General features: G+C 46.1%; 2 protein-coding genes across 8 annotated transcripts in view; one reads left to right on the top strand and one right to left on the bottom strand.

Annotated features, from left to right (window-relative positions):
• Nucleotides 1–385: 385 nt before the first annotated feature.
• Nucleotides 386–15,708, bottom strand: Anapc16 (anaphase promoting complex subunit 16). 2 transcript variants are annotated; one of them, XM_052744925.1, is made up of 4 exons: nt 15,576–15,708; nt 9,085–9,251; nt 4,185–4,259; nt 386–1,827 (listed from the first exon to the last, which is right to left on the bottom strand). In XM_052744925.1, the coding sequence occupies exons 2-4, from the start codon at nt 9,224–9,226 to the stop codon at nt 1,712–1,714; spliced, it is 333 nt and encodes a 110-aa protein (XP_052600885.1). In that variant the 5' UTR covers nt 9,227–9,251; nt 15,576–15,708; the 3' UTR covers nt 386–1,711. The 2 variants fall into 2 exon arrangements, with proteins under 2 accessions (XP_052600885.1, XP_052600884.1); XM_052744924.1 differs by lacking the exon at nt 15,576–15,708 and adding an exon at nt 15,031–15,174.
• Ascc1 (activating signal cointegrator 1 complex subunit 1) overlaps nt 15,152–27,373 on the top strand; it is a 106,360-nt gene continuing 94,138 nt past the window's right edge. For 2 of the 6 annotated variants that reach the window (XM_052744917.1, XM_052744916.1), the window contains exons 1-5: nt 15,152–15,481; nt 17,187–17,328; nt 19,127–19,226; nt 23,557–23,654; nt 24,660–24,838. In XM_052744917.1, the coding sequence (XP_052600877.1) occupies nt 15,278–15,481; nt 17,187–17,328; nt 19,127–19,226; nt 23,557–23,654; nt 24,660–24,838 (723 nt within the window). In that variant the 5' untranslated portion in view covers nt 15,152–15,277. The other 4 variants (XM_052744919.1, XM_052744920.1, XM_052744921.1 and 1 more) reach the window with 4 other exon arrangements.

The raw sequence follows: 27,373 nt of genomic DNA, 5'->3' as shown, positions 1-27,373 counted from the left end.
GTGTGCTACCAAGCCTGGCTTCTCTTTAATGTCCAAGGGCACATTAAGAAATGCCCTACTTAAACAAGTCAATACTCTGTCCTAAGTCCCAACACCAGAGGGTAAAGGAAGGTGACAGTCAGTGCTGCAGTTTGACATACGAAATGAGGGGTGACAGCTTCTAGACTCACTGAAAATCTGACCCAAGGGCTGCGGGCTGGTACTTCTCAAGAATGAGGGCTCCACAGTCAGTCAGTTTCTGTCCACTTGGATTTACAAGACCGTCTTCTGCCTGAGCTACGGGCCCCTGAGCAGTCCATCTTCACCAGGCTCAGGCTTTACCAAGTGGACGAGGTCAACTCCTCCGTGTCAGGAATAGGGTGTGAAATATTTTGAACTCCTGAGATTAAGGCCAATTGCTACTAGGATTAAATTTATTTATAATTAAGCAACTCTAAGCAGATCAGGTGTAAGTTATTACTTAATGAGCAGAAAGGTAAATGCTGGCTAGGGCAAATTTGTATGTAACATAAGTAATCTGCCTAATTGTGAAGTGTGGGGGTCCCATGATGAGGCACAAAGGCCACCTCTTCGTCTTCCAGGTTTTTCTCTATCACCGTGTAAAAACCCAGTGAAGAGAGCAGGGTAATATTAACACTTAGGAGGTTGAGGCAGGAGGACTGCTATGAGTTTGAGGCCAGCCTGGTTACAGAGTGAGACAAGGTTCCAAACAAATGGATGAACCAACCAACAGCGCACCTTCACACCTACTGAGGTGGCGGTGAGTTTAGACACTGTGAGCCAACAGCTCATAAGTAAAGCAATTCCATTTCAGTTAAAGCAAGTCTGAAGAGGAATGACCTGAGAGTCTAACAAGAAAAGGAATCTGACCTCTTCTCTCTGTCCCCAACCCCTCAGACTTGGAAAGGACAAGTGTGGCAATTTGGAACTCTTTTCAGGGTTTCTTTGCTTCAGAATTGCTCTCATATCCCCAATGAGCTGGACTAAGGATTTCTGGGTCTAAAAGGAATTAGGTCACTTTATTTTTTCAAGTGCTGCAACAGTCAAAAAGCAATTTTGGGGTGCAGGGATGGGGTAGCACCATTTGGCATATCGTAAGAGGTGAGAAAAATAATCTATAATATTAAATGTCTAAGAATAGAGGAGGAAAGAACACCTTAAAATTCCCCATCTGGTCAGACTCTGAGCTGAAATCACACTCATCTGTGAAGAGAAATGTTTGGGCTGTGATTGTGAAACTGTGGATCCTGACCTTAGGTTTGACTGGGAAAAGCTTCCAGACGCTCTATGAATGACAGGATATTCCCCATTCAGTTGGCCAATTCTGGCATGTGTCCACCTGGCTTGGAAGAATCGTATAACTCTCTGAAATCCCACCCCTCCTGGTTCTCTGAGAGGACCGCCTTAATCTGATCCCCAATACTTTTTTTTTTTTTTGAGACAGGGTCTCTCTACATAGCCCTGGCTGTCCTGGAAGTCTATATTGATCAGGCTGGCTCGAACTCACAGAGAGCCTCCTGCCTCTGCCTCCCGAGTGCTCCCGATACTTTGAAACCAAGCACGTGACAAACTCGGCGCTATCTCACAGGAGCAGAGGTGGCCTATTGACAGAAACAGAGGGACCCAGTATAGATGTGAACCGACGTGCAGCTCCCAGTGCAGCTCTCAGTCTCTGGGTGGCAGGGCCCTAGGGGCGACCATGCAGGCGACATCAACCCGAAGAGGGTGTGAACCCCAGTAATTGCTCGATGGGTTTAAACCGCCACTCATCAGCCTCCAGCTCTTCCACCAAGCCAGCCAGTTTTTCCATCCGGGCAACTTGCTGATCTGCATAGAGTCAGAAGGGACAGAACACAACAGGGCATTTCCCATGAGACTGTCAGCAGTCACCAACATGACCCCTGGTCTAGACTGAATTTGTAGATGGGCTTTCCTACTTGAGATTTATGATGGCGTCTTACTTTATGTAGGTCTGAAGACGAAGAATGTTTCCACCCGTTCTCTGTTCATCTGCATTACTTTTCCCCTTTGCTGGCAGTGGAGGAGACTGAACCCAGGGTCAAGTGCCCCACCACTGAGCTGCATCAGCTTCCATGTGTACTGCCCATTATGTGTGTGCATACACATGTATGTGCATGTGTGTCAGGCACATGGCGGTCAGAGGTTGGCACTGGGTGTCTTCCGGAATCCACTCTTTCTCATTATTTGTTATTATTTATGTGTATGCATGTGTGTGTGTCTAGGGAAGGCAGGAGAGGGTGTCGAATCCCTTGGAACTAGATACAGATGGTTGCCAGCTTGGAACTAGATACAAATGGTTGCCAGCCACCATGTGGGTCCTGGGAATGAAACCCAGGTCCTCTGGAAGAGCAGCCAGTGCTCTTAATTGCCGAGCCATCTCCCCAGCCCCTTATCTGAGTGTTTTTCTTTTTTCTCCTGCTGTGTTAATCCATCAAGGTCCATCATCCCTTTATCTCCCTTAAGGCTCAGCCCTCTCCGTGACCAAATATGTTCTTTCTCTGAGTTTGGAAAGTTTTTTATATTAAAATAATATTAAACACAATTATTAAGAAATACAGGGGACTCTCTTGAGAAGCCCAACCCACACGGGTATGTAATCTCCTTTTCCTAAGGGTCTTTCTATAAATCTATGCTTAAATGTATTGAAATGTTCCTGCCTGCAAGCAGGGTTTTATTGCTGTACCCAGGTAGCTCCCTGCAGCAAGAGGGACTCAGGAGTGAGTTGCCTAAAATTCCTTAATAAACTTTCCTTGTCTTCATTTAAAAAGAAAACAGAACACATGTGCAAGACAAAGACAGACAGACATAAACACATATAGAGACAGAGAGACAGACGGAGGAGGAAGAGACAGAGAAACAGATACAGAGAGGGACACAGACACACAGATGGGGGAGAGGAGGGAGGGAGGGAGAGGATTAAAAGTAGCAAGGAGTGGTAGTTCAAGCCTAGCACTTGGGAAGTGGATGCAGGAGGATTGCTCAGAGTTCCAGGCCAGCCTGGGCTACACAGTGAGTCATTGAGTGAGAAAATAATAATAAAAATAATAAAGGAAAAAAAATACAGCCGGGCAGTGGTAGGGAATGCCTTTAATCCTAGCACTTGGGAGGCAGAGGCAGGCGGATCTAAGTTCAAGGTCAGCCTGGTCTACAGAGTGAGTTCCAGGACAGCCAGGGATACACAGAGAACCTTGTCTTGGGAAAAAACTAAAATAGCCAGGCGGTGGTGGCGCATGCCTTTAATCCAGTACTCAGGAGGCAGAGCTAGGCAGATCTCTGTGAGTTTGAGGCCAGCCTGGTCTACAGAGTGAGATCCAGGACAGGTACCAAAACTACACAGAGAAACCCTATCTTGAAAAAAACAAACAAAAAACCCAAAAAACCAAAAAACCCAACAACAATAACAAAACAAGAAAAAACTACCAACAACAAACAAAACAAAAACCCAGTCGTTACAGGCTGGGGTGAGCCTCAGTGGTGGGGCACATGGCTAGCATGTGTCACGCTCCTCGTTTGAGCCTAGCACTGTAAAAGGACAATTACCATCACCACACTCTCAGTATGTGCCAGAGTCTAAAAAAGGGAGCTAGACTTAGTGCTATGTCTATAATCCCAGCACTCAGGAGGCTGAAGCAGGAGAACCTAGAGTTTGAAGTCAGCCCAAGCTACATCACGAGACCACCTAAAAACAAATCACAGTATCAACAGGTCCTTGCTCTCCGGGCCACAGGGATTCATTCAGATGCTCCCATAGGTTTCTCCGTGGAGGAACGGTCTGGAGGGGAAACTGTTCCCTGATGCGTAATGGAGACTTGGTGACACGTGTGTGCATCAGGGGTTCAGGGTGCAGACAGGGCCGAAGGTGCTGCACAGACACTAGAGGAAGGTGGTGCATGAAGGGAAGCAGGGAGGGGTCTCATGGAGGGCGGGTAAAGGCAACAGAGGAGCAGGAAGCATCGGCTCCTGAGAGAACTCAACCCAGGACTTAAGCTTCAAACCTCAAGGGGGTTTAATCTGGACAAGACCTTAGAATGTTCTTCAATCCAGAAAGTCACTGGAACAGTTTGGAGCTTCAGTCACAGCAGAGTGACCTTTCAGAACTTGTGCCCCCTTGCTCCCACGAACGTACACTCGCAGTCGAGACAGCAGCTCACATGCTTACTTACCATGCTTCACCTGTTTAAGCGTGGAAGCCACTTGATAGCTAAACACCGACTCACAGAGGAACCGTTCAGAGCCATCTACGAGGGAAAGGGCACAGGCGTTAGTTTGAACGGCTTCTAGAAGAGAAGAGGGCCTGTCCATCCTGTCCCTGCTTCTCCACCTAAGTTCTAAGTGTCTCTGGCGTGAACAAAGGGTCCTTCAGAACACTGCTCTGTAAAGCTACCTCTTCTATACCTAGAATATTAAAATAGTACTACTCGCTTGAGAGTTCAAAAATAGTGTTACAAAAACAAACACAAGAAACCTTAGCCTGATGTCCTGGTCACCACCGCCCCCCTCCTGACCTGAACAGCAGGCCAACAAGGCAGCTGACGCACCCAGCGATGTGGTACTTGTGTGACTTAGGACACAACTCTAATCACTTATTGTAAAAAAACAGAGACAAGGGAAAAAGGGCTGTTGACTTTTACTATATCAAGTTGTACCACCATGACTATCACAAGCCCTGCTGGGAACTTCATTCTGTATACACAGTTGTAACCCTGATTTTCCAACGGAACCAACCAAGCACTGCAGTTTGAATGACGCTAAGGGGATGGTGCAAGCCCAGAACCGAGCACTGAGCTGGTGCCAAAACTGCCAACGAGAAGGTGGCTAGCTCAGTCATGATGCTCAGAGGATGATTGTGAAACCCGACACTCGTCAGTGCAAAGGCTGATCCGGCAAAACACATCCCCAAAGTCATGCAATTCACGTAGGAAAATTCCATGTTTTAAAGGGCAGCAACCCCCCGGGGCAGGTGTTTCGTCCACAAGGTTCTCAAGCAAATGGAAAGAGGGTACAGCTGTCTCTCTCAAGGTAGCAGTTCACACTAGCACTGCTAGATGTCAGCACTCACTCATCAGTCATGGACTGGCGTGTCACGGGTATTGAGTGACACACCAGTCATTCTGGGAGCTACCAACACAGTCTGGCCTCATGCTGAGTTTCACACAAACCTTTCTTTACAAGTCCTGGTAATCAAAGGGAAAAGTACAGCTGACTCATCTGAATGGTGTGAATACACAACAACCTAACAGGCTTCCTGCTAAGATTATATTATCTTCAATGGGGGGGGGGGAGAGGGAGGGAGGGAGGGAGGGAGACAGACAGAGAGAGACACAGGGAGAGAGAGAGAGAGAGGCCGAAATTACTCTTAGGATGAGCAGGCTGCAAGGTCAAGTCTCTTTCCTACCCCTGGCTTTTCATCCTTCTTTCTCAAGGTTCTGGGGGTCAAACCCAGAGCACTGCCATGCCAGGTGTACTGGCTGCTGCTCAGCTGCACCCCTTGCCTCTGACTGGCGTAAACATGGAGACATGCTGCTGACATCATGGAGTGTCTCTAGATAAGAGCAGAGAGCTACGGAGGACTCCAAATCCCACCAGGGAAGGGAGCTGCCATGAACTGGACGCCAGAGATGCAGGGTGCTATGTTCTGGCAGGAAAACACCACACTGGCATCCTTCTGAAAGAGCTCCACTACCACTCGGTTTCCTTTGCAAAGAACAAAGCACAGAGGAATAGAGCTGGCCTCCCAGGTGGGAATTATGGGCTGTAAGGATCAAGTGACAAGTGGGGAAGCTTCTGGAAGTGCAACCTCCCACTCTCATTTAATCACTAGGATAGTGTGCATAAGTTATCACACTGGCCTAGCTTTCCTGGTTATAAGTTCCAAAGCAAAAAGAAAGAAGCTCATCTTCCAAAAAAGGTGCCTGGGTACCACTGTCCCATGCTTCAGCCTAGGATGTATCCTGCTCACGTGCAGCTTTGGATTGACTACAAAGTCCCCTGCTTCTTAAGCCACAGTCTTTCAGATGTGCCATCTACCAATCTACAGGCTGGGATGTCTCCAGAGGAGTCAGCCAGAGTGACCTGTCTTCCATTTACAATTGTAATCAGCACACTGGGCGGGCACCAGTGCGTCGGGTGAAAGAAGTTCAGTAAATGGCCCAAATCTAACACCATCACCAATTCCATTAAGTTCAATGCTACGGAAATTCATTGAGAAGGTACTACTTCCCAGTGGGAAATCAGACAGTCCTGGGAGATTTATAAATCAGTGCCCTGTGAGGTCCCTAAAATAGAGCCATGTCTGGGCTGGAAGGCAGCGTCTCCTTTGCTCATTAATAACTGGGTGAGGACAACCTCAGCCGAGGGCAGGACTGTTAAAGCTTGCTTCCTGCTGCTGTTAGCAGACAGCAGATGCACCAAAGTTTAATTCGAGAGGTTAACTACAGGTTGTTTGGATTTACTATCCTAGAGTTAGGAGCAGGCAGCTCTGTTGGGATTGAACCTGTTGAACCTGTTGGGATTCTGACACACAGCCAACCTTGATTCCTAAATGCTTTCGTTTTTTACTCTCAAAAGCAACCTTGCTGTGCTTCCTTTCTTTTTAGAAAGTCCCACTCTTTGCCCAAGCTGGCATGGAAGTCTCTATGTAGCATAGGCTATCACTGAACTCACAGCAATGCTCCTGTCTCAGCCTCTCAAGTGTTGGGATTGTCTGAATCCATCAACGTTGTTTCCACTTTCCTCTTTCATCTCACTATGTAAGAAGAACAGGAGCTGGGCACGTGGCTCAGTTGGTAAGGTGTTTATCTAGCAGGCACTGAGCCTTGGGTTTGGTCCCCAGCACGGAATAAACCAGACATAGTGATATGTGCCTGTAATCCCAGCATTTGGGAGATAGGAGGATAAGGAGTTCAAGGAGTTAGAGGTCAGCCTGGACTACTGAGACTCAAAACTAAACAAAGGCAACAACAAAGAAGAAAAGTGGTTTGATGTACACATATTCACTGTAGAACAGTGTCATCTCCAAATCTGACACCACTGTCAACTCACTTTTAGGAGTGCTACATGAAGGATATACACACGTCTTATGTAAATACCGTACCAGTTCATGGAAGAGACCTGAGCACCTGCTGACTTCAGTATCCATGGAGATGAGGCATGGGTGGGGTAGGGAGGTGATGTTGGAGGGGAGGTGAAGCAGAACCAAACCCCAGCAGAAACTGTGGGGTAACAGTGGTCTTTTCAATTTTTAAAAATTTGGCATTGATTTATTAATGTATCAGAAGTTTGGGGTGGTCAGAGGAAGAAGTCAGTCCCCTCCTTCCACCATGAGACCCAGGGATCAAACTCAGGCGGTCAGGTGTGGCGGCACCTTTTACCTGGTGAGATGGTTCCCCAGCGCCCTTTCTACTTCTTGGTGTTAAATAGTATGTCAGATACTTGATTTGGCAAAGTCAGCTGGTTTCCATCTGTCTAAGTGTGAGCAGCTTTGAAGATGACTGGGAGAGCCTGGGATGAAGGAGGGCCGGCCACAACTGTGCACTGAGCATGTAAGTGTAACAAATCCATTCTGCAACAGGACCCAATCAGTGCCCCAATGGGGTAAATGAAAAGGGCCAGCATAAGACTAACGTCCACGACGTTTTTCCTGAAGCAGAGTTAAGCACTGATCTCCTCTGCGCTGCAAAGCTCATCAAGCAACTGAAGTGCCTTCCACTCGTCACCTGTTCTGTGGGAAATGCTTTAACCACACCTCTGCTGCACAGAGCTAAGGGCGTGATTTACTTTTAGTGCCACATATGGAGGCAAAGCCTCGACGTCCAGTCAGACGTGGCGAGTATCAAGAAAAAGGCAAGGGCACAAGTGCGTGCACATGCCCAATACACCACCTTCCAGACCACACACGGCCTGCTGCTTCCCTACCAATCACACGCAAGCTACCCCAGCGCCTTATGGTGCTAGAGTCTGCCTGTTTTTCTGTCACAAAAGATTCTTCTGTCTGTCCTGGCTTGCGAGGCATGCAGCTGGGTCAGAGTGCTTGCCTATCGAGCATGAGGCCACTGGGTTCATGACAAGAAAAAAAAGAACCAGTTATGGCATTGGCATTGTTTAACCCGACACTGTTATTTTTTAAGTATCTCATATAAATGCACAACGATCACTCCAAAAAGCCCGCCCCAAATATAGCTGGTGCCTTTCTCAGAGATGTCTCCTAATTAATTTAAAATATATCCATGCAAATATGCAAGATTTAAATAAAAAGAAGACCATTTTATAATTCAACACAAACTTGCTTGACTCAAGTGATTCTGAGCCCTTAACGGCTCAAAACATTTAAAAGCATATGCCAATGTTTTTAAAGTATGAGAAGACTCCCTCATGAGAAGGCCCTGGACACTGGTCAAAAAACAAAGATTCCTGTCTTAGTTAAAATTCAGGATCTCTAGGGTGAGCCCAGACACGTGCATTTTATCGTTTTGTTTCTTTTTTGAAAAGAAAAAGGGTCTCATTGTACAGCCCTGGTTGGCCTGGAATTCACTATGTAGACAAGGCTGTCCTAGAATTCAGAGATTCACCTGCCAAGCGAGACATGTGCATTTTAAGCTAGTGTCTCGTGTGAGTTTTATGCTCAACGTGAACCTGACCCTTCCAGTCAGTGGCCAGCGCCGTTTCATGAGCGCTGCCTGTGATCTATTTCTGGCCAGTCAGTCTGCCAGTGTGTGATAAGACGGTGGCTGCGAATCTGTCTCCAGTGCCATCCAAACCACGCAGTCAGTCACACAGCAATGTCCTGCAGTGGGCTACAAGAGTCACCTTCACAGAGGTAGATACTTCCCTTTGATTTCCCCTTCAGGCCTGTCTGGTGGGGTTAATCCATCTGTAGACACTCACTGAAAAGACAATACATCAAACAGGTGCCATAAGGCAACCTAGAGTCGGACATCGAGAGGGGTCCTGGCTCCAGTGCCAACCCTGGTCAGGTCACTTGAGGGCTCTGGCTTCAAGGAGTCTAGGCGGCCCTCCAGCTGAGCTGCTTTACATTGCACAGGCACAAACCCAGCATGAGCTCACCTTCTAACATCTCTCCAGCTCCTTTGGGGTAGGTGAACAGAGCTTTCCGTGGCGGGGCCAGGTCTGAAACACTGAAGCCAGATCCGGTGACGGAACTGCCACTGACCCCACCGGCTGAAGATGAGGACGAGGAGGCAGCCATTCCCTCCAGCAGAAGTCTCTCTTCACTATAGGAAGAAACACAGCAATCGGACGGTTTATAAAAGCCAGGTTGACAATACTTCATTCTAGCCTAGGGCCAGCTTTCCCCACCCTCCATCTGTATACAGTTCTTTATGATGTCACTCAGGTTTTGAAGTAAAAACGTGTTTAATAATAGCTTGCCAAGCTGGGCGTGGTGGTGCACGCCTTTGATCCCAGAACTCAGGAGGCAGAGGCAGGCAGATCTCTGTGAGTTCGAGGCCAGCCTGGGTTACAGAGTGAGCTCCAGGACAGGCACCAAAACTACACAGAGAAACCTTGTCTCGGAAAAAAAAGCTTGCCAAGCTGGGTGTGGTGGTGCATGCCTTTGATCCCAGCACTCAGGAGGCAGAGACAGATGGATATCTCTGAGTTTGAGGCCAATTTGGCCTAGAGAGTGAGTTTGTTCCAGGATAGCCAGGGCTACACGGAGACACCTTGTCAAAAAAGAAAGAAAGAGAGAAAAAGAAAAGAAAAAAGATACCCACCTCTAAGAAGATTAAAAAAAAAAAAAAGTCCTATTTTCTCCCATTAACAAATTGTACCACTGAGTGTGGGACTGAGTGCAGATGATTTATAGATTATGAAGAGTGATATGTCAGTGCCAAGCCAGAAATGGACCCAAGGATAAATACTTCTGCTCCACAGGACAGTTTGTCTTGGGTACATCCTCACCATACCAAGAAGTTCACTTATCAAGTTTTCCAAATAAGAGTCCAGAATAACATTGTGTTCTGTTCCCAAGAAAGGGAAATGGGTTAGGAAATACATATTGGCACATTCATTAAGAAATTGTTAACCTTTTCAAGTAAATGTAATGCCTAAATCTAACACTTGATGGCGACCAAAAACTGGAACAAAGTAATTCAGGAACTGATCTCAGAAACCGTGGATCTTTACGAATTGAGCATCTGTGGCCTTAATCCTGTGCCATATCTGAAAACCCAGATCCTAGTACTGAGTTCATGACTTCCCACAAAACTTCAGAACAAGAACATAGCCTCAGAAGCATATGAAATTATATTAAACACACACATACATTTTTGTTGTTGTTGTTTTGTTTTTTGAGACAGGGTTTCTTTGTATAGCCTTGGCTGTCCCAGAACTAGGTCTGTAGACCAGACTGGCCTTAAACTCAAAGAAATCCACCTGCCTCTGCTTCCCAAGTGCTGGGATTAAAAGGGATGCGCCATCGCTGCCTGGCCAGTGTATAATTTTAAAATGGTTACTACCATATTTATACCATCTAGAACTTTCTGTCACCATGGAAATGTTCTGATAATCTAGTTCTGCCCAATACAGTAGCCATGAGACTCATGTTGTGGCTATTAATGTAACTGAAGAGCTGTATGTTCACTTTTAAATGCTAAATAAAATTTCAATAAAACCATGTAGCTAGTATTTAAGTGAACAAATGACTTTACGTGGTAGTAATGGTGTGCACTGGTATGGAATGTTGCAGTTTCTCAGGAGGCTGAGGCAGGGGATTGTGCACCCCAGACTACATAGCCAGGAGCCTGTTTCAATAACAACAGACAATGGCTAATTTTTACATTACATAGGTTTTAACATTTTTTATAAAAAGGCTATTTATTTATTTATAGAGAAGGTCTTAATTTGCTGGCCTGGAACTTACTATGTAGCTTGGCCTGGCCTGAATGAAACTCACAGCAATGCCACTGTGTCAGCCTCCCAAGTGCTGGGATTACAGCCATGTGCCACCACGTCCGGCTTAAAAATGGTAAAACGAATTTTCCAGGGCCAGGGAGCTTGTTCAGTTAGTGGAGTGCTTGCCTAGCATGCAGAAGCCCTGGGCTCAGTTCCCAGCACCATAGAAACAACGTGTGGTGGCAAAGAAGTAGAATTCTAGCACCTGGGAGGCAGAGGTAGAAGCAGAAGTTCATGTTCCTCTTTGATTCTATAGCAAGTTCAAGGCCAATCTGAGATTCATGGGGTCCCTCAAAAAAACAAACTAAACCCAAAACACCCCAACAAACAAACAAGCAAGAAAAACCAAACTGAACAAACAAACAAAAACCCCCAACAAAAAGAGCTCCCCCCGATTGCCGGGCAGTGGTGGCACATGCCTTTAATCCCAGCACTCAGGAGGCAGAGGCAGGCGGATCTCTGTGAGTTCGAGGCCAGCCTGGTCTACAGAGTGAGACCCAGGACAGGCACCAAAACTACACAGAGAAACCCTGTCTCGAAAAACCAAAACCAACCAACCAACCAACCAAACAACCAAACAAACAACCCCAGCTCCCCTCTGTTATGATCAGAGAGAATTGTGCTGGATACTTTTCACTCATCTGCCCCCAACCCTAGTTCTGACATACTTGCTATAAAAAGTTGAAGGCTCGGGTCTAGCTCGGGAGTGGAGCACAAGCTTCCAGGATTTGAGGCACTAGTTTCAATCGACAATACTTACAAAGTTGACACTCTCGTCTTTTTAAAACAGGAAAATACTAATGAACGCTATGTAAATGTCCAGAGCATCTGGTTTCCTTCTAGGGAAAATGGTAAAGGACGACGTCTGAGATGGTGGCTGCTGTTTCCTGACTCTATGGCAGTGACATGTGGTTGTCAGAGAAGCAGAACTTGGTTTCTAGTTCCACCATATGGCCATCCATAGGTTGCACTAATGAACACTGACATGGAACAGTGGAATTGTAAGGCTATTGTTATCATTAGACTATTATATGTGCAAACGCATTAATGATTTTTTTAATGCCCCCCCCCCTTTTTTTTGGTTTTTTTGAGACAGAGTTTCTGTTCAGTTGAGACAGTTCTGGCTGTCCTGGAATTCACTCTGTAGACCAGGCTGGCCTTGAACTCACAGAGAAATGCCTGCCTCTGTCTCCCGAGTGATGGGATTAAAGGTGTGCACCACCACCGCCTGGCTTTTTTTTTTTTTAAATTTGAAACAGCCTCTCACCATGTAGCCCTGGCTGTCCTGGAACTCGCTATGTAGTCTAGACTGGCCTCAAACCCACAGCGTTGCCCCTGCTTCTCAGTGCAGGTGTCAAAGGCGTGGCCACAACGCCCAGCTCATTAATGACACCCTTAATTTTGCTCTTAGGTTACTTTCTGAATTGTACTTGTACCCATCAGGGAAAGCAACCTTTCATGTGGAATTGTAATTGCTCCTTTGCACCACACTGTCTCAAAATATAGCCTGGTAAAGTTTTTAGTGTTCCTTAAAAGAGACAAGTATTGATGGACCAGGTCCAAATCTCTAACCAGATCCCTGGTGGGATTCAAATGAAGCATACAGACCACTCAGCCACTTCCCCAGAGAGCAGCTCTGGCTTGACTTCCCCCCAGTTCAGAGCAGAACCCCCTGAGAACTGCTTATTTTTCTCAACTAGGATTTTAAACTCTGATCTTTTCAACTTCCACACCCTGATAATGTTCTATTTAGTTGCTGATGTTTTCTATTTTGTATTTTGAGATCAGCTGCTCAATAGAGCACCCAGGCGGCGGCCAGCCAGCTTCAAAGGCTAGCCACAGTGACTCCAAAACTGAAGGTCATCAAAGGAACTTCCTTTCATCCTATTTTCTTCCCAATTCTCAGAACTAGTATAGCTCCATACACAAAACAGTCAGGGTGGAAAAACAGAGCTCGAAATCAGCACAAGGTTAACTTTAAATAAGCCATTGTCTGCAGAGACATATCTGCAAGACGTCTGCTTCTAAAGATTTGCTTAAGGTTTTTGTGATTTCTTCTCTTGCTGGTGCTGGCGACAGAAGCCAGGACCCTGTGCATGTTCCACTCTGAGCTACACCTTCAGTCTCGAGTTTTGAATGCCATCTTTAAGGGGTAAACAGGAGTTAAGCTAACAACAAACCCTAGGTTGTAATTGCTGAGCACAGGGATTAACTAAGTGATTAGTGTAACTCTAAGTAGCCACTCCTTTGTGTTCATAGAATGCTTACACAGTTCACAGGAACCACTGACTTCCCAAAGGTCGTCTAATTTTTGAAGCAATGGCTTGTTGATGTGCTGATGTGCGTGAGGGTGAGCTAGCACAGCAATTGAAGTCTGACCACAGGGTTTGAAGAGTTGGCTCAGAGGTTAAGGGTGCTTGCTGCTCTTGCAAAGGACTGGAGTTAGGTTCCCAGTACCCAAGTTTAGTGGCTCACATCTACCTCTGCTGCCCTCTTCTGGTCTCCTTGGTCTCTCTCTGTCTCTCTCTGTCTCTGTCTTTCTCAGTCACACACACACACACACACACACACACACACACACAAGAGCTGACTATAAACAGCTGCCTGCCTAGGTCTTTATCCTGGCTTTGCTATTTGCTGTGTGACTGGACAAATCAGTTGACTTTTCCTTACACCTCACCTGTAAAATGCAATCAATAATAGTGACGGCCTTATAGAAGTGGCATGAAGATTAAATTGATACAGGCAAAGCAACTAGAAACAAAACACAAATCAGTAATAGACACTGGCACCGCCCCGCCCCCCGCCCCCCCCCCCTCCGCCCCGCCCCGCCCTTTAAGACTCTAGCTTTGTAGCCCAGACTGTTCTTCAATTCCAGATACTGCGGGGTGGGCCTACTAAGTGTCCGAATTACAGCTATGCACTCTCACACCCAGTCTTCCCTATGCAGAGCCCAGTTTCTCATACCTATTAAGTTCTACCACATGTACTCCTAGGAAAAGTTCCAATTCTCTTTGACATAGCTATGTGAAAACTCCTGGAAGGGAAGGGTCTCGGTCTGCTGACATTATCTGACATGTACTTCACGAATTCTACCACTGGGCTACACCCTCAGTCAGCAGGCTCACTTGGTGTATCATCTTATTAAGAACTCTGCAGCGGGGCTGGGAAGACAGCTCAATGGATAACGTGCTTGCACTGGAGGAGTCAGGGACCCCTCGAACTCACTTAAAAGCAGCGAAGGTGCAGTAGCTGCCTGTCTTCCCAGCACTTGGGAGTTAAAGACAAGCCATTCCCAATAGCAAGATGATTAGCTAGGTTAGCGGGAATGGTCACATTCTGGGTTCAGGGAAGCTATCTATGAAAGCTATGGAGGAAGATATCGGACATCAGCTTCAAGCCTCCACATGCATGGGGACACACACGTAAAACTCTAGCCTGAGCTGGGCGGTGGTGGCGCACGCCTTTAATCCCAGCACTCGGGAGGCAGAGCCAGGCGGATCTCTGTGAGTTCGAGGCCAGCCTGGGCTACCGAGTGAGTTCCAGGAAAGGGGCAAAGCTACACAGAGAAACCCTGTCTCGAAAAACCAAAAACCAAAAAAACAAAAACAAAAAACAAACAAACAACCCCCCCCCAAAAAAAACCAAACTAGCCGGTGGTCTTGGGTCTGGAGATACATAGTTCAGTGGTAGAGCATTTGTGTGAGGCAGTGAGAAGAATCCTGTCGAGTTAGAAAGCAGAACACAAATCACCTTTGTATCCTTGAGGCATCGTAAAAACCCTTATCACAATGTTTCCCGGGTGAATGATTTATAAATAATAGAACAAGAACTGGCAGCTCAGTAGAGACTGCAGGGGACAGAGAGGGTTGGAGTCATGAAGGTCAGTCCGTTCTGGTTTTTTTTCCTCACTGTGTGGAGTATATAACTGCCTACCAGGAGGCTGCTAGGCCCGTGTAGGAGGCACTCAGTAAAACTTGGCTGCATGCTGATGATTGAGTATCCTGGAACTTGGCTCTAAGAAAGAAACTGGGGTTGCTGACAGCAGAGACGCTCATAGGAAAAGTAATGGTATGTGTGTCTTGGTTAAATACTTACTTTGTGTACGACAGAGATGACCTCGCACTCATCAAATTACTTTCTGCTTATTTCCTCACAAACAACAAACAAAACAAGAGATCCTTCTTAAAAATTAAGTCTCGGAAAAGCCAGACGCTTAAGTCGCTTCGGATCCAGTACGAAGGCTAATTATGACAACCGTTGGGTTCTACCAACAAATCATTCCAGGGTGTTCCGCCTAAACATACGGGTCACCATCCGAATCAAACAGAGAGGTAGCAGCTCTATGGGTGGAACGGAGACCCGGGCCCGGTCGGTCGGGGAGGAGTCAGCAACTCCAGCCCTGGCTACGCTAACTCCACCCGAGGCTCGCACCCGACCCGGCACTTCGGGAGGAAGCAGAGGCTCGCGGCCGGCCCACTGCGCAGGCGCCAACCCTCGGCCCGCATGCTCAGTCCGAGGACCTTGCCTTTGCACACGCCCGGCGCGGGTGAGCCTCCGGGGTCTCTTCCCACCCTCTCCCTGTTAGTCCTGGCAGGTAGGGTCCAGAACCACCGACGCTTCTGGAAGCCTTGGCTACTTACGCGAGTCGCTTTGTGCACTTTGCCTGGCCGCCCCGCCCCCTGGACCGAGCCGTGCGGCTTCGTTCGCTACGACGACGTAGACAGCGGCGTGCGCGTGCCCGCGGGGCGCGGTGGGGAATTTTATGGCGGGCGTGCGCCCGCCCCTGTGGCTGTGGGGGGGGGGGGGGGGAAATCCTAGGGGCGGTGCTACCGCGCACGCGCAGCGAGGGCGTGGCCGGGGCTGGGCGAGAGCGAGCTTTCGGGGAACACTTCCGGGTCGCTCCCACCCCGTCATCTTCCGCGTGATCCTGGTTATCTTGCGGCCACGCGGTGTTTTCTGGCCCCTGCCTCTGGTTTAGGGGTTCTTTGTTTACTTCTTCGATTCAGGACTTCAGCTTCTCCCACGAAACGATAATTACACGAAGACATAGATACCTGTCCCTCGCCAAACCCCCATGACACAGGGCTAGTGGGTTTCCGCCCTTCTGCGCAGCCTCTCTGCCTGGAGCTGCGCAGGAAAGGTAGATGAGTGTGCATCACAGGCAGCCTCCCGCTCAGGGTTCATACCGTATAAAGACGACTTTTTGTACAGAGCTTGTTTTTTGAAGTGGGGAGGGGATGCTAAAGAATAGCACACCAGGGTGTCCCAAGACTGTTGATAATTGCATCCTCTCGTCCACGTTGACTTTCTGTGTTCTCAAAAACACAAACCCTCACCTTGGTTCTGTGCGAGCGGCTACCGGTTAGTGACCGGGTAGAGGGTTGGACCAAGCATTTATCTGGAAGGGATTGCTATGCCTTCTTTGGCCCCTTTAAGTACATGGGCTTGAAGACTCAGCCACCTGTGATGGGAACGTGGGTTGAACTTTGTTTCCTAACTGTTGATTCAAGTGGTGACTAGGAGCTTCACTTTTCTCAGTAAGTGATGCAGTTTGTTGGGCAGTGATCTCCAGAAACTGTTCCTTCTCACCAATGTGTTGGTCTGAGAATTGTAGTTGTACTTTGATAGGGAAATTAGGTCTGATTGCTTAGGTGTGTATTTCTAGCAGTTTTAAAAGTACTTAGCGCTCTTCGATGGGTATTGTATGAATGATTCCTCATTGTATTATTATATTGAAAAGAAAGAATGAAGCACTTTGCACATGGTTAAATAAATATCAAGACTGCATCCGCTTCGGTTAAAGATACCTATAGTCACTGGCAGGCTGTATACTACCAATGCCTCTTACGGGAGGGCTGATACCTAGATTACAAATGGCTGTCTGGAGTGATTCAGGAGGTGTAATAGGATGGTGGAGAATGCAGCCCTTGCCTTCTGAGAGCTTACACACAGTGGCCGGCCAGCGGAAAGTGACACAATTTTTACTTAGGATGTGCTATGAACTACTGCCCAGTTACGTCCATTCGGGCCTACATAATGGTCCATCTAATGGAGGTTTTTATTTATTTATTTTTAATTACATTATTTATTTTGTCTGCATGTGTGGCAACTGTAGGAGTCAGTTTTCACCTTCCACCACGCAGGTCATTAGCCTTGGGAACCAGTGCCATTACCTGTTCAGCCATCTTACTGACCTAACCTTTCATTTCTAATTCTAAAAAAAAATGGTAAAAGGACGATTTATTTTTCAGGACTCTACTAGACTATCAGTTGGAGACAGTGTCATGGATGTTCTGCGCCCACAGATTATAACATTCGATGGACGGAATTATAGGAAGAATCCCATCCAGGAAAAAAATTATCAGCATGAAGAAGATGAGGCTTACTATCGAGGTAATCCTAGTTGCTCTTAGGTCAGGTGAGAAGTAAAATGTTCTTTGTACCGTAGGGGCAAGTCTTTGTTTTATTGCTGTTCAGGGCTCCTGGCAAAGCTAATCTCAGATGAGGCATTCTTGGTTGCATTTCCTGTGTCGAGATAGATTTCCTCTGTACAGAGGCTTAAATGCCATGAGGAGTAATTTTATTCATTATTATTTTTAAAGATGTGTGTGTGTGTGTGTGTGTGTGTGTGTGTGTATGTGTGTGTGTGTGTATAGATATGATCATGGGTACCCAAAGAAGCCTGAAGAGGGTGTTAGATCTCCTGGAGCTGGAGTTACAGGTGATTGTGAGCTGTCCAGTGTGGGTGCTGGAAATGGAACTCAGGTCAACTGCAAGAGCATTAAGGGCTCCTAACTGCAAAGCCCCCATGTGAAGTAATTGCAGTTAGTTATTATTATTAACTTTTAATATTCTGTGCCAAAATTAAGCCCCTTTACCTGTGAAATTGTAAAAGAATATAAATTATTATTATTATTATTATTATTATTATTATTATTATTATTATTATTAATTTATTTATTTTGAGACAGGGCTTCTCTGTGTATCCCTGACTGTCCTGGAACTCACTCTATCGACTCTGAGATCCACCTGCCTCTTCCTCCTGAGTGCTGAGATTAAAGGTATGCACTACCATGGGCCCAGCATTTTTTTGTTTTTTGAGACAGAGTCTCCCTGTTATGTAGCTCTGGTTGTCTTGGAACTCATTGTGTAGACCAGGCTGGCCTTGAACTAATAGAGATCTTCCTGCCTCTGCCTTCTGAGTGCTGGGATTAAAGGTGTGCACCACCATGCCTGGCTAAGAATATGAGTTATTGAAATAAACATGTGAAGGATTTAGTTCAGTGTCAGATAATGTTAACTGTTGTTATTATGTTATTTTTCTTTCTTCTTTGTAGTCATGCATTGACAGTTCCAGAGACACACCTAACTTTATTTTACATATGGTACTTTTGTAAATAAAATCAGTAGTTGAGATGGGTCATAAATACTTTCAGGGTAATGACCATGTGGTTAGGGTTAGTGCATAAACAGGGCCTCTTAGGTTCTTTGCGACTTTCCCTTTTTGGTTCCTAAGGGTTTCCACTGGACCTTAGCTTCGGGGGTCACTTTCCCCTGTGATCCTTCTTACTGTGTGCTGTCAGCCTTGAGCCTTGAGCTCCTATTTTTCATTCTGATTCTTTGTGTGTGTCTCTCTCCTTACTATGTAGCTCAGGCTAGTACTCTTCCTGCCTCAGCCTCTTAAATGTTGGACCTCCTCCCGGCACGTGTCACTCTGCCTGGCCTCTCTTTTCTCTATGTTGAGGTTTAAGGAAGAAACCCTCCCAGTATCTTCCTTATTTATTAATACTTCATTCAAGTAATTCTGTGCCCTAACACTTAAAAAGTCCTAACTTCTAGACTTTGAAAGGGTGAGTTCATATTGTGTGAACTTCATCTCAGTAGAAGAATAGTAAAACATGTTGTTTCAGCATCTTAACTTTCTAAGAGAAACAACTAAATACTGCTTTCCCAAGGTTCTGAGACTGAAGGATTTAAAATAACCACCATGTTCTTTTCACTCTATTTCTTCTGAGCAGACTCGGGGGGGGGGGGGGGGGGGGGGGGGGGGGGGGGGGGGGGGGGGGATACACTAAAGCAGCTGTTCTTTGCACACGTTCCTGCCTTCTTAAGCCCTGAGAGTGATTGACGTCTGGGAGGAGGCTGTTTCCACGGAGCAGCCTCATTCAGAGATGCTGTGGTTTCTTTGCAGACTCCATGGAGTATTCTGATGAGCCCTGTGACGCCTACGAGGTGGAGCAGACCCCTCAAGGATTCCGGGCCACCGTCAGTGCCCCGAGCGTGCTCTACAAGTGAGTGAGTTCCCCATCAGCTTCCAGGGACAGTACTTCCAGGAAACTCAGCAGGAAGCCAGCTCTTCAGTCTTCTACACTTCCTGTGATGCTTGATTACTGAGGACAAAGGAGTTCAGTATTTTGAGTCCTGAAATGTCACAGGACTGATTACAGATTAATGTAATCATCCTGTGTTTATGGCCGCATCCTGTTGACTTTCACTTTTAAATGTCCTTTGGAGCTACCATTTACCCTTATTTTCACTGCTACCTCTTTTTTCCTATGGATGTCTTTTTTTTTTTTTTTTTTTTGGTTTTTCGAGACAGGGTTTCTCTGTGTAGCTTTGCGCCTTTCCTGGGACTCACTTGGTAGCCCAGGCTGGCCTCGAACTCACAGAGATCCGTCTGGCTCTGCCTCCCGAGTGCTGGGATTAAAGGCGTGCACCACCACCACCGCCCGGCGGATGTCTTTTTTTAAAAAAAATATTTATCTAATATGTCTGTGTGAATATTTACATTATGTAAGTATGTACACTACCTGTGTGTGGTTCCTCAGGAGGATAGAGGAGTTTGTTGACTCCTCTGGAACTGGAGGTAACAGGTAGTTGTGAGCCATGTGATGTGGATACTGACAACTGAACCCAGGTCCTCTGCTAGAACAGCAAGTGCTCTTAATCACTGAGCATCTCTTCAGTCTCTCTGTGGATTTCTTAAAATAGCTCCAATAGTCTTTCCTGCTCTCTTCTTTTTTTTTTTTTTTTTTTTCCGAGACAGGGTTTCTCTGTGTAGCTTTGCGCCTTTCCTGGAACTCACTCTGTAGCCCAGGCTGGCCTCGAACTCACAGAGATCCACCTGCCTCTGCCTCCCGAGTGCTGGGATTAAAGGTGTGTGCCACCACTGCCCGGCTCCTGCTTTATTCTTGGTCCTTCACATTGAACGTGGTATGATTTAGAAACAATGTTTTTGAGATTTGTTTTTAATGTGAGTTGTCTTAACTCTATGTCTGTACACCATGTGTATGCAGTGTTGTGGAGGCCAGAAGAGGTCCAGGCATTCCTTGGACCTGGAATTACTAGCCTCCCTATGAGTGCTAGAAATCTAAGCCAGGTCCTCTGGAAGAGCAGCCAGTGCTTTTAACCACTGAGCCATCTCTCCAGCTTTCTTTCTTTTTTTTTTGGTCTTGCTTTATAGTTAAGGCTGACATGGAACTCTTGATCCTCCTGCCTCAGCCTTCCATTTCCTGAGGTTACAGATGTGCATCACCTCCACAGGCTTGGAATGATCTTTTTAAAAGGGAAATCTGATTCTTTTACCGCTTCTGCTGAAAAGCCCTCTGTGGGGTTGTGAGATGGCTCAGCAGGTAAAGGCACTTACCACGCAGGCCTGGCTACCCGAGTTTCATCCCGGAACCTTTGTAGAGGTGGAAGGTGGGAACTGACTTCACGGAGCTTTTCTGTGACCTCCATGTAATGTGCTGTGGTGGGCGAGCCCACAGATGCACTTAGGTGTACACACATTCACACTAATAATACATTCAAAAACTCTCATCGGTGGTTTTCCACTAGAGATGGAGTTCTGGGTCGTTAAAGTCATGGCCAAAATCGTGACTATGCCCTAGCTGATTCTGCTTTTATTTTCTCTTTGCTTTAGGTCTCTCTCTGCCTTGTGTTTAAGGTTAGAACTCCCAACTGGTATTTTCAGTTCCTCATACGTGCTGTGTTTTTTCCAGCCTCTGAGTTCATGTGTGTGGTGTGCCTTTTGCCTCACTCTTTCCTCTTTCTTACAAGGTTCTACTCTCCTTCCTAGAGAAGCTTGATTTGACCCCAGCCATCCCTGCCAATCACTGATAATCCTACTGTGTGTTTTTATGATACCTCTGCCTGTGGTTTGTAGCATTTAGCATAGTCTGTGTTTGTGTGTATTGGTGTGTTGCCTGCTGCCCCCTCTGCAGATGGGAAGCCTCTTGGAGGCGGGGACTTGTCTGTTCCATTAATCCTTAGTGCCTTACCGAGACTGTTGTGCTTTTTCGAGGATCACTGTTGTGAATCGCTTATGAACTTCTGGTCCCTTCAGCATGTGCTTGTGTGCATGCTTTCTCATGGTCTCCCCCACATTAACCACTAATAGAATGCTGTCAGAAGCTAACTGGCTTCTTTTGGACTTGCCTGGTCCAAAGATCAGCTGGTCTAAAAAGTCCATCAGCCATTGCTGTTTTTCTGTTATACTGGATCAGTTAGGTCCACTCGGAGGAGAGCTACAAATATGGAATCAAATGCATTTGAACTCTAATAGTTTCATCCTTGAGAACATTCTGAAATACCCACTGTGGATAAAATTCTCCTTGAATGTAGCCAAATGGGAAAGCAAAGCCAACCCTGACAGCTCACTCACTTTCTTCCTAGGCTCTGATGACATTTTCTCCTAGGAGACATGATTTCAGAACGACATGACTCAGCTTCCTGAAAAACAAAATGAGTGTAACATGTCTCAGTGTACATGGGTCCTACTGCTGAGGTGTGTGAGCAGTCCTTAATGTCTAGTTCTCATGATGGCCTTTTGACTTCTGTAGACTCTTAAGTTCTTGTGTTCCTGGTGAACACACAGATATTAGATCAGATGTTGGTCCTACTAAGTCCTAATTAGTAGGTAACATTCGCTGAGAAGATTCCCCCTGCCCCCCACCCTTTTCTTTCTTTCCTTTCTTCTTCCCCCTCCCCTTCTAATAGGGGCTCCATATAGCCCAGGCTGACCTGGAACCTGCAGTCTGCCTGCTTCAGTCTCCCAGCTGCTGAGACTACAGGTGTGCACCACATGTACGCCATAAGATTTCTTATTTCATTTCTATGGGCTTATTTGGGTCAAGGTTTTGCAGTGCTTGGGATGAAACCCAGGGCATCTTAGCACATTGCCGGATAAGTGCTCTACCACTGAGCTGTATCCCCAGCTGAACATCTCATTGTTGAAAAAAACTGACCTATTACAGCAGATCTTAGTGGAAATGATTAGGCTTTATTATTCCATGTAAAGACAATTGACTAAGGGCTGGGAGCTAGCTCAAACAGTAAAGTATGTATGAGGTCTCAGGTTCAGTTTCCAAACACTTCTCTAAAAGAATAGTTTTAGACATAGTTACCTGTGGTATTGGGTGTGTAATTGAAATCGTAGAAGGTGAAATAATGTTGATGACAGGGAGGTCTTTCCGTTAACTTTATCATCCTGTGATAGTGCTTTATAGACTCTGAAACTCCTCTCCTGGGATCCAGTAGTCTCATTCATGTTAGCACTTCCAATACTGTGGGTTCTGGAAGATAACCTTGGCTTGTCAGGATTATTTATACTAGAGGCCCAGGCGAAGACTCTAAACCAGTCAGCAGTAAATGGCTGAAATGGGGTAGATGATGGCTGGGAGGGGCTGGGAGGAGGTGTCATGGGTTAGTCCCATTTGCAGGGGGAGGTTGAAAGTTGTCTCCACTCTGGTTGCTGTGAGTTATCAGATTGTTAGTATTCAAACCTGTACATGAACAAAAACTTACAGTATATAATATGTATGACAATAACAATATTATATATTTGTGGTGAAATCTCTTAAAACATGAGTATGTGCTGTACTTAATTTAGGGTCACATGTTTACTTCCTGTTTCTCCTCTTTTCTTCTTCTTCTTCTTCTTCTTCTTCTTCTTCTTCTTCTTCTTCTTCTTCTTCTTCTCCTCTCTCTCTCTCTCTCTCTCTCTCTCTCTCTCTCTCTCTCTCTCTCTCTCTCTCTCTGTGTATCCCAGGCTAGTCTTGAACTAGTGGTCTTCCTGCCTCAGCCTCCTGAATGCTGATTCCAGATCTCAGGAAGCATGGTTCTTTTTGTGCTCTACAGACTATCTGAATGGTAACTCCTGATCTCTTTTCAAAGCTCTTTACCCTTTGTGGTGTTTTGAATGAGAATGGTCCCCATAGGCTCATATATTTGAGTGTTTGGTTCCCAGTGGGTAGACTGTTTAGGAAGGATTGGGAGGTGTGGCCTTGTTTGAGGAGGTGTGCCACTTCGGCTGGGCTTTGAAGTTTCAAAAGCTCACACCAGGCGCAGTCTTACTTACACTCTGCCTCGTGTTTGTGGATAAGATGTGAGCTCTCAGCCACTGCTGACAGTGCCCTGCCTGCTGCCGTGGGTCTTCTGTTTCCACACTGAGTCAGTGATGGCATCAGTTGCCTGGGAGTGAAGAGAGCATGTTCTATATAAAGCTCAGTGACTTGCAGTTCTCTCTACTAATACTGCACTTTCACTGAAGTATATTTCTATTAGGGTGTGTCTCTGGTCCTGTGGAACTTAAACATGTATTTTTTTTTTTTCATATTCTAGGCACATAGTTGGAAAGAGAGGGGATACCAAGAAGAAAATTGAAGTGGAGACTAAAACATCTATTAACGTTCCTAAACCTGGACATGGAGGAGAGATTGGTAAGGCAGACATAATTTATGTTTGCACTAATTTCTTTGATTTATTTATTACAGATGTTCAGAAATGTACCCAACCTTCAAATTTTTTAAATCATATTTATTTATTGTGTGTGTGTTTATGTCTGTGTCCGTGTGTGGGTACGTATAGTGCCATGACACATGTATGGAGGTCAGGGGACAGTCTGCCAGAGTTGATTCTCCTTCCAGTATGTGGGTTCTGGGGTTGAACTTAGGTTGTCAGCCTTGACAACAGTGAGCATCTCACTGGTCACCCCAACCCCTCTCTTTTTAGACAGGGTGTCATGTGGCCCAGACTGACCTTAAATTCACTGTGTAGCCGAGGCTGGCCTTGAACTCCTCATTCTTCTGCCTCTATCTCCCAAGTGCTTGGATTGTAGGCATGTGCTACCATTCCTGGCTAAGATACTTAGAGAGAGGGAAAGAGAGAGAGAGAGAGAGAGCCGTGCACATGTTCCTATGTGTGTAGCGTGTGTTCACGTGTTCCTGTGGGTATGCATGCATCTGTGCATGTGGAAGCCAGAGGTTGATATCAAGGGTTTTTCTTCCTCAGTTGATCTCCATCTTAATCATTTATTATTTGTTTATTTTAGAGATAGGGTCTCTCACTGAACCTGAAACTTGCTGATCTGGCCAGTGAGCCCCAGGACCCCTCTGTCTCTTGCCTCCCAAGCACTGGAATTACAGATGTGCTCCCCACACCCAATTGTTATTTGGGTTTTGGGCACCCAAACTCAGGTCTTAACGCTTGTGCTGCAAACACTTGACTGACAGGCTCCCTCCGCAGCCTCAGATGCTCCATTTTCAAATGTATTCTGTTTACATCGACTTCACTAGCAGTTTTCTTCGCCTTGGCGTCATTGCTATATCCGTGATCGGAGGGAGCCCTTTCAGATCCCCAGAGATGATAGTGTCAGATGGCGTCTGCCTGTCAAGCACTGTGGGTTCTTGAGCCTGGTAATGTTTTTTTTCTTTCTTTGCATGAAGTGATCACTGGTCAGCATCGAAATGGCGTAATTTCAGCCCGAACTCGGGTTGATGTTCTCCTGGACACATTCAGAAGGAGGCAGCCCTTCACTCACTTCCTGGCCTTTTTTCTCAATGAAGTTGAAGTTCAGGAAAGATTTCTGAAGTTCCAGAAGGAAGTGCTGGAGAAGTGCTCCATGGTAAGTAGAAAACAAAATCTTTTTAAGAAATGGTTCATAATTCAAATGGTGGTGGGATGAGGGAAGCACCATTACCGCTGATCTTCTGCCTCCAGGCAGTTGTGGCTCCTTTGGGGTTAGTACTGTGATAAAGACAAATTGGTGTATAGAACTGTAGGGCTGGACAGATGGCTCAAAGGTTAGGAGCACTTACTGCTCTTCTGGAAGACTTAGGTTCAGTTCCCAGCATCCACGTGGTGGTTCAGAGCTGCCTAGGACTCCAGTTCCAGGGGATGCAGTGGCCTCTTCTGGCTTCCGTGAGCACCAGTACACATACAGTGGCCCCACACTCATACACATAAACAGTAAATAAGTCTACCTTTATAACGGTTCTAGAACAGTGAAGTTCTGTTACTAGGATGATAACAGACAAGCAAACTTTTACCAGGCATGGTGGTGCATGCTTGAAATCTGAGCATTCTGAGGCTGAGGCAAGAGAATCTAGAGTTCAAGGTCAGTCTGGGATAACTAGTGAGACTTTTTAAAAAACAAAACCCAAAAGTTAGAAAGCAAAAGGAGGAAAGGTCATGAAGTAATTACAGATCCCATAGCACTCAGGGGCTGAAAGTGGGGGGAGCTTGAGTTTGAAGCTAGCCTGAGCTAACCCTGTCCAACAAACAAAAAAACCAAACCAAGTTGGATTATGTATGATTTTATATTCTGCTTTGTTTGAAACAGCATTCTGTCAGGAATAATTGTCATTGGACAAAAACCTCAATCTTTCAGCTGTTCTTTGGAGATCAAAATGAAATTCCAACAGTCATGACTAAAGTCATGACATAGATTTCAAATGGCTTCTTTCTTTTTCTCTTTCCTTCCCTTCCCTTCCCCACCCACCCAACTTCCTTCCTTTTTTCTGTGACAGGGGCTTTGGCTGTGTTGCCCAGGCCAGGCTATTCTAAGACTCCTGGGCTCAGGTTGTCCTCCTGCTCCAGCCTTGTGTAGTTGAGATGACAAGATGTGACATTATGCCTGGCTCCGATAACGTCGTTTTTTGAATGCTACTCAGTATTCCATTTAACATAGTCTTCATCTTTCTGTTTTTCCTTAATGTAATGACGTTGTCCTGAGTGGTCTGATTCCTTTCTTACTTGAATTCTTAGAAGTGGAAAAGGCATGTGTGTGTGTGTGTGTGTGTGTGTGTGTGTGTGTTTGAGTCTTTTTCCAAATTATCTTCAAGAAATTTATGTACTCCCATGTAAAATTGTCTCTAGGTTTCTTTCTCGGCTTTTGCCAATATTAGATGTTCTTCTCCTGTGTTGTTTTTGTCATAGGAGAGGATAAAAGAGGCGGACGTTCCATTTCCAGGCTCCTCATTACAAAGTGTGTTCCACAGGAAACCCAGGACACATGATGGAGTGGGACGCTGTGAGGAAGGGTTTTGTTAGGTTGTAGTATTTTCGAGTCACTTGTCTTTGAAGCCCTTGCAGGTTCTGCATATCGGTCATATTTTAAACAGCCATTTTAAGGCAAGGTATAAGCACAACTATAAAGAAGCTTAAAAAGATACCAAATGTGTTTCATGCACCAGATGGTGCAACTTAACACGTATAACGTTAGTTCTCTCAACCAAGTATGCTGAAGCATCTCCCAGAGGCTGGCGAGGGAGAGAGTGGGGGAAAGGTGCTTGCTGCCCCGCCTGACAAACTCGGGGCAAATGCTGGGTTCTATGGTGGAGGGAGACAGCTGACTACTGCAAGTTGACCTCTGTCCTCCACATGTGTGCTGTGGCATGGGTGCTCACACACACACACACACACACACACACACACACACACACACACACACACTCACGCTTGCTCGCATACATGCACGCATACACACTGGGGGGGGCGCACAGAGACTGGGAATGGAGATGCTTGACCTACCAGGGGACCGTGCCCCCTAAAGAAAACTGACTCTCCTTCCCCTGGCAGCCATCAACAGTCAGTAGCCCTCAGCTTCCTCTCTGCTGGAATGTTCCCTGCTTTGCCCTGTGCAGGTCTTTTGCAGGCAACCATAGCTGCTGTGAACTAACGTCTGCATTAGATATTTATGTACAGAGATGCTGTTTGCCTCTGGACCTTTATCTCTTTTCTTTTTAAAGATTTATCTATTTTTAATTTTATGTGTATTAGTGTATTGCCTATTTGTAAATGCACCACGTGTACAGTGCCTGTGGAGGCCAGAAGAGGAGAATGGGTCCCCTTGAACAGAATTTATTGGCTATCCTTAGCCACCATGTGGGTGCTTGGGACTGAACTTGAGTCCTCTGCAAGAGCAGCCAATGCTCTTAATTGTTGAACCATCTTTCCAGCCCCTGGACCTTTAGCTCTTTGAATCTTTCTCTTCCTCTCCTTTCTGTTTTCTGAGCCTTGGGAGATTTTGTTTGTTTGTTTGTTTTTCAAGACAAGGTTTCTCTGTGTAGACATGGCTGTCCTGGAACTTGCTCTGTAGACCAGGCTGGCATCAAATTCACAGAGATCCACCTGCCCCTGCCTCTCAAGTGCTAGAATT

Source organism: Peromyscus californicus, unplaced genomic scaffold (assembly GCF_007827085.1).
Source record: "Peromyscus californicus insignis strain IS unplaced genomic scaffold, ASM782708v3 Scaffold_19__1_contigs__length_69161282, whole genome shotgun sequence".
NCBI classification, from domain to species: domain Eukaryota; kingdom Metazoa; phylum Chordata; class Mammalia; order Rodentia; family Cricetidae; genus Peromyscus; species Peromyscus californicus.
Note: the sequence above shows the minus strand (reverse complement) of the source record. Positions and strands in the feature narration are given on the sequence as shown.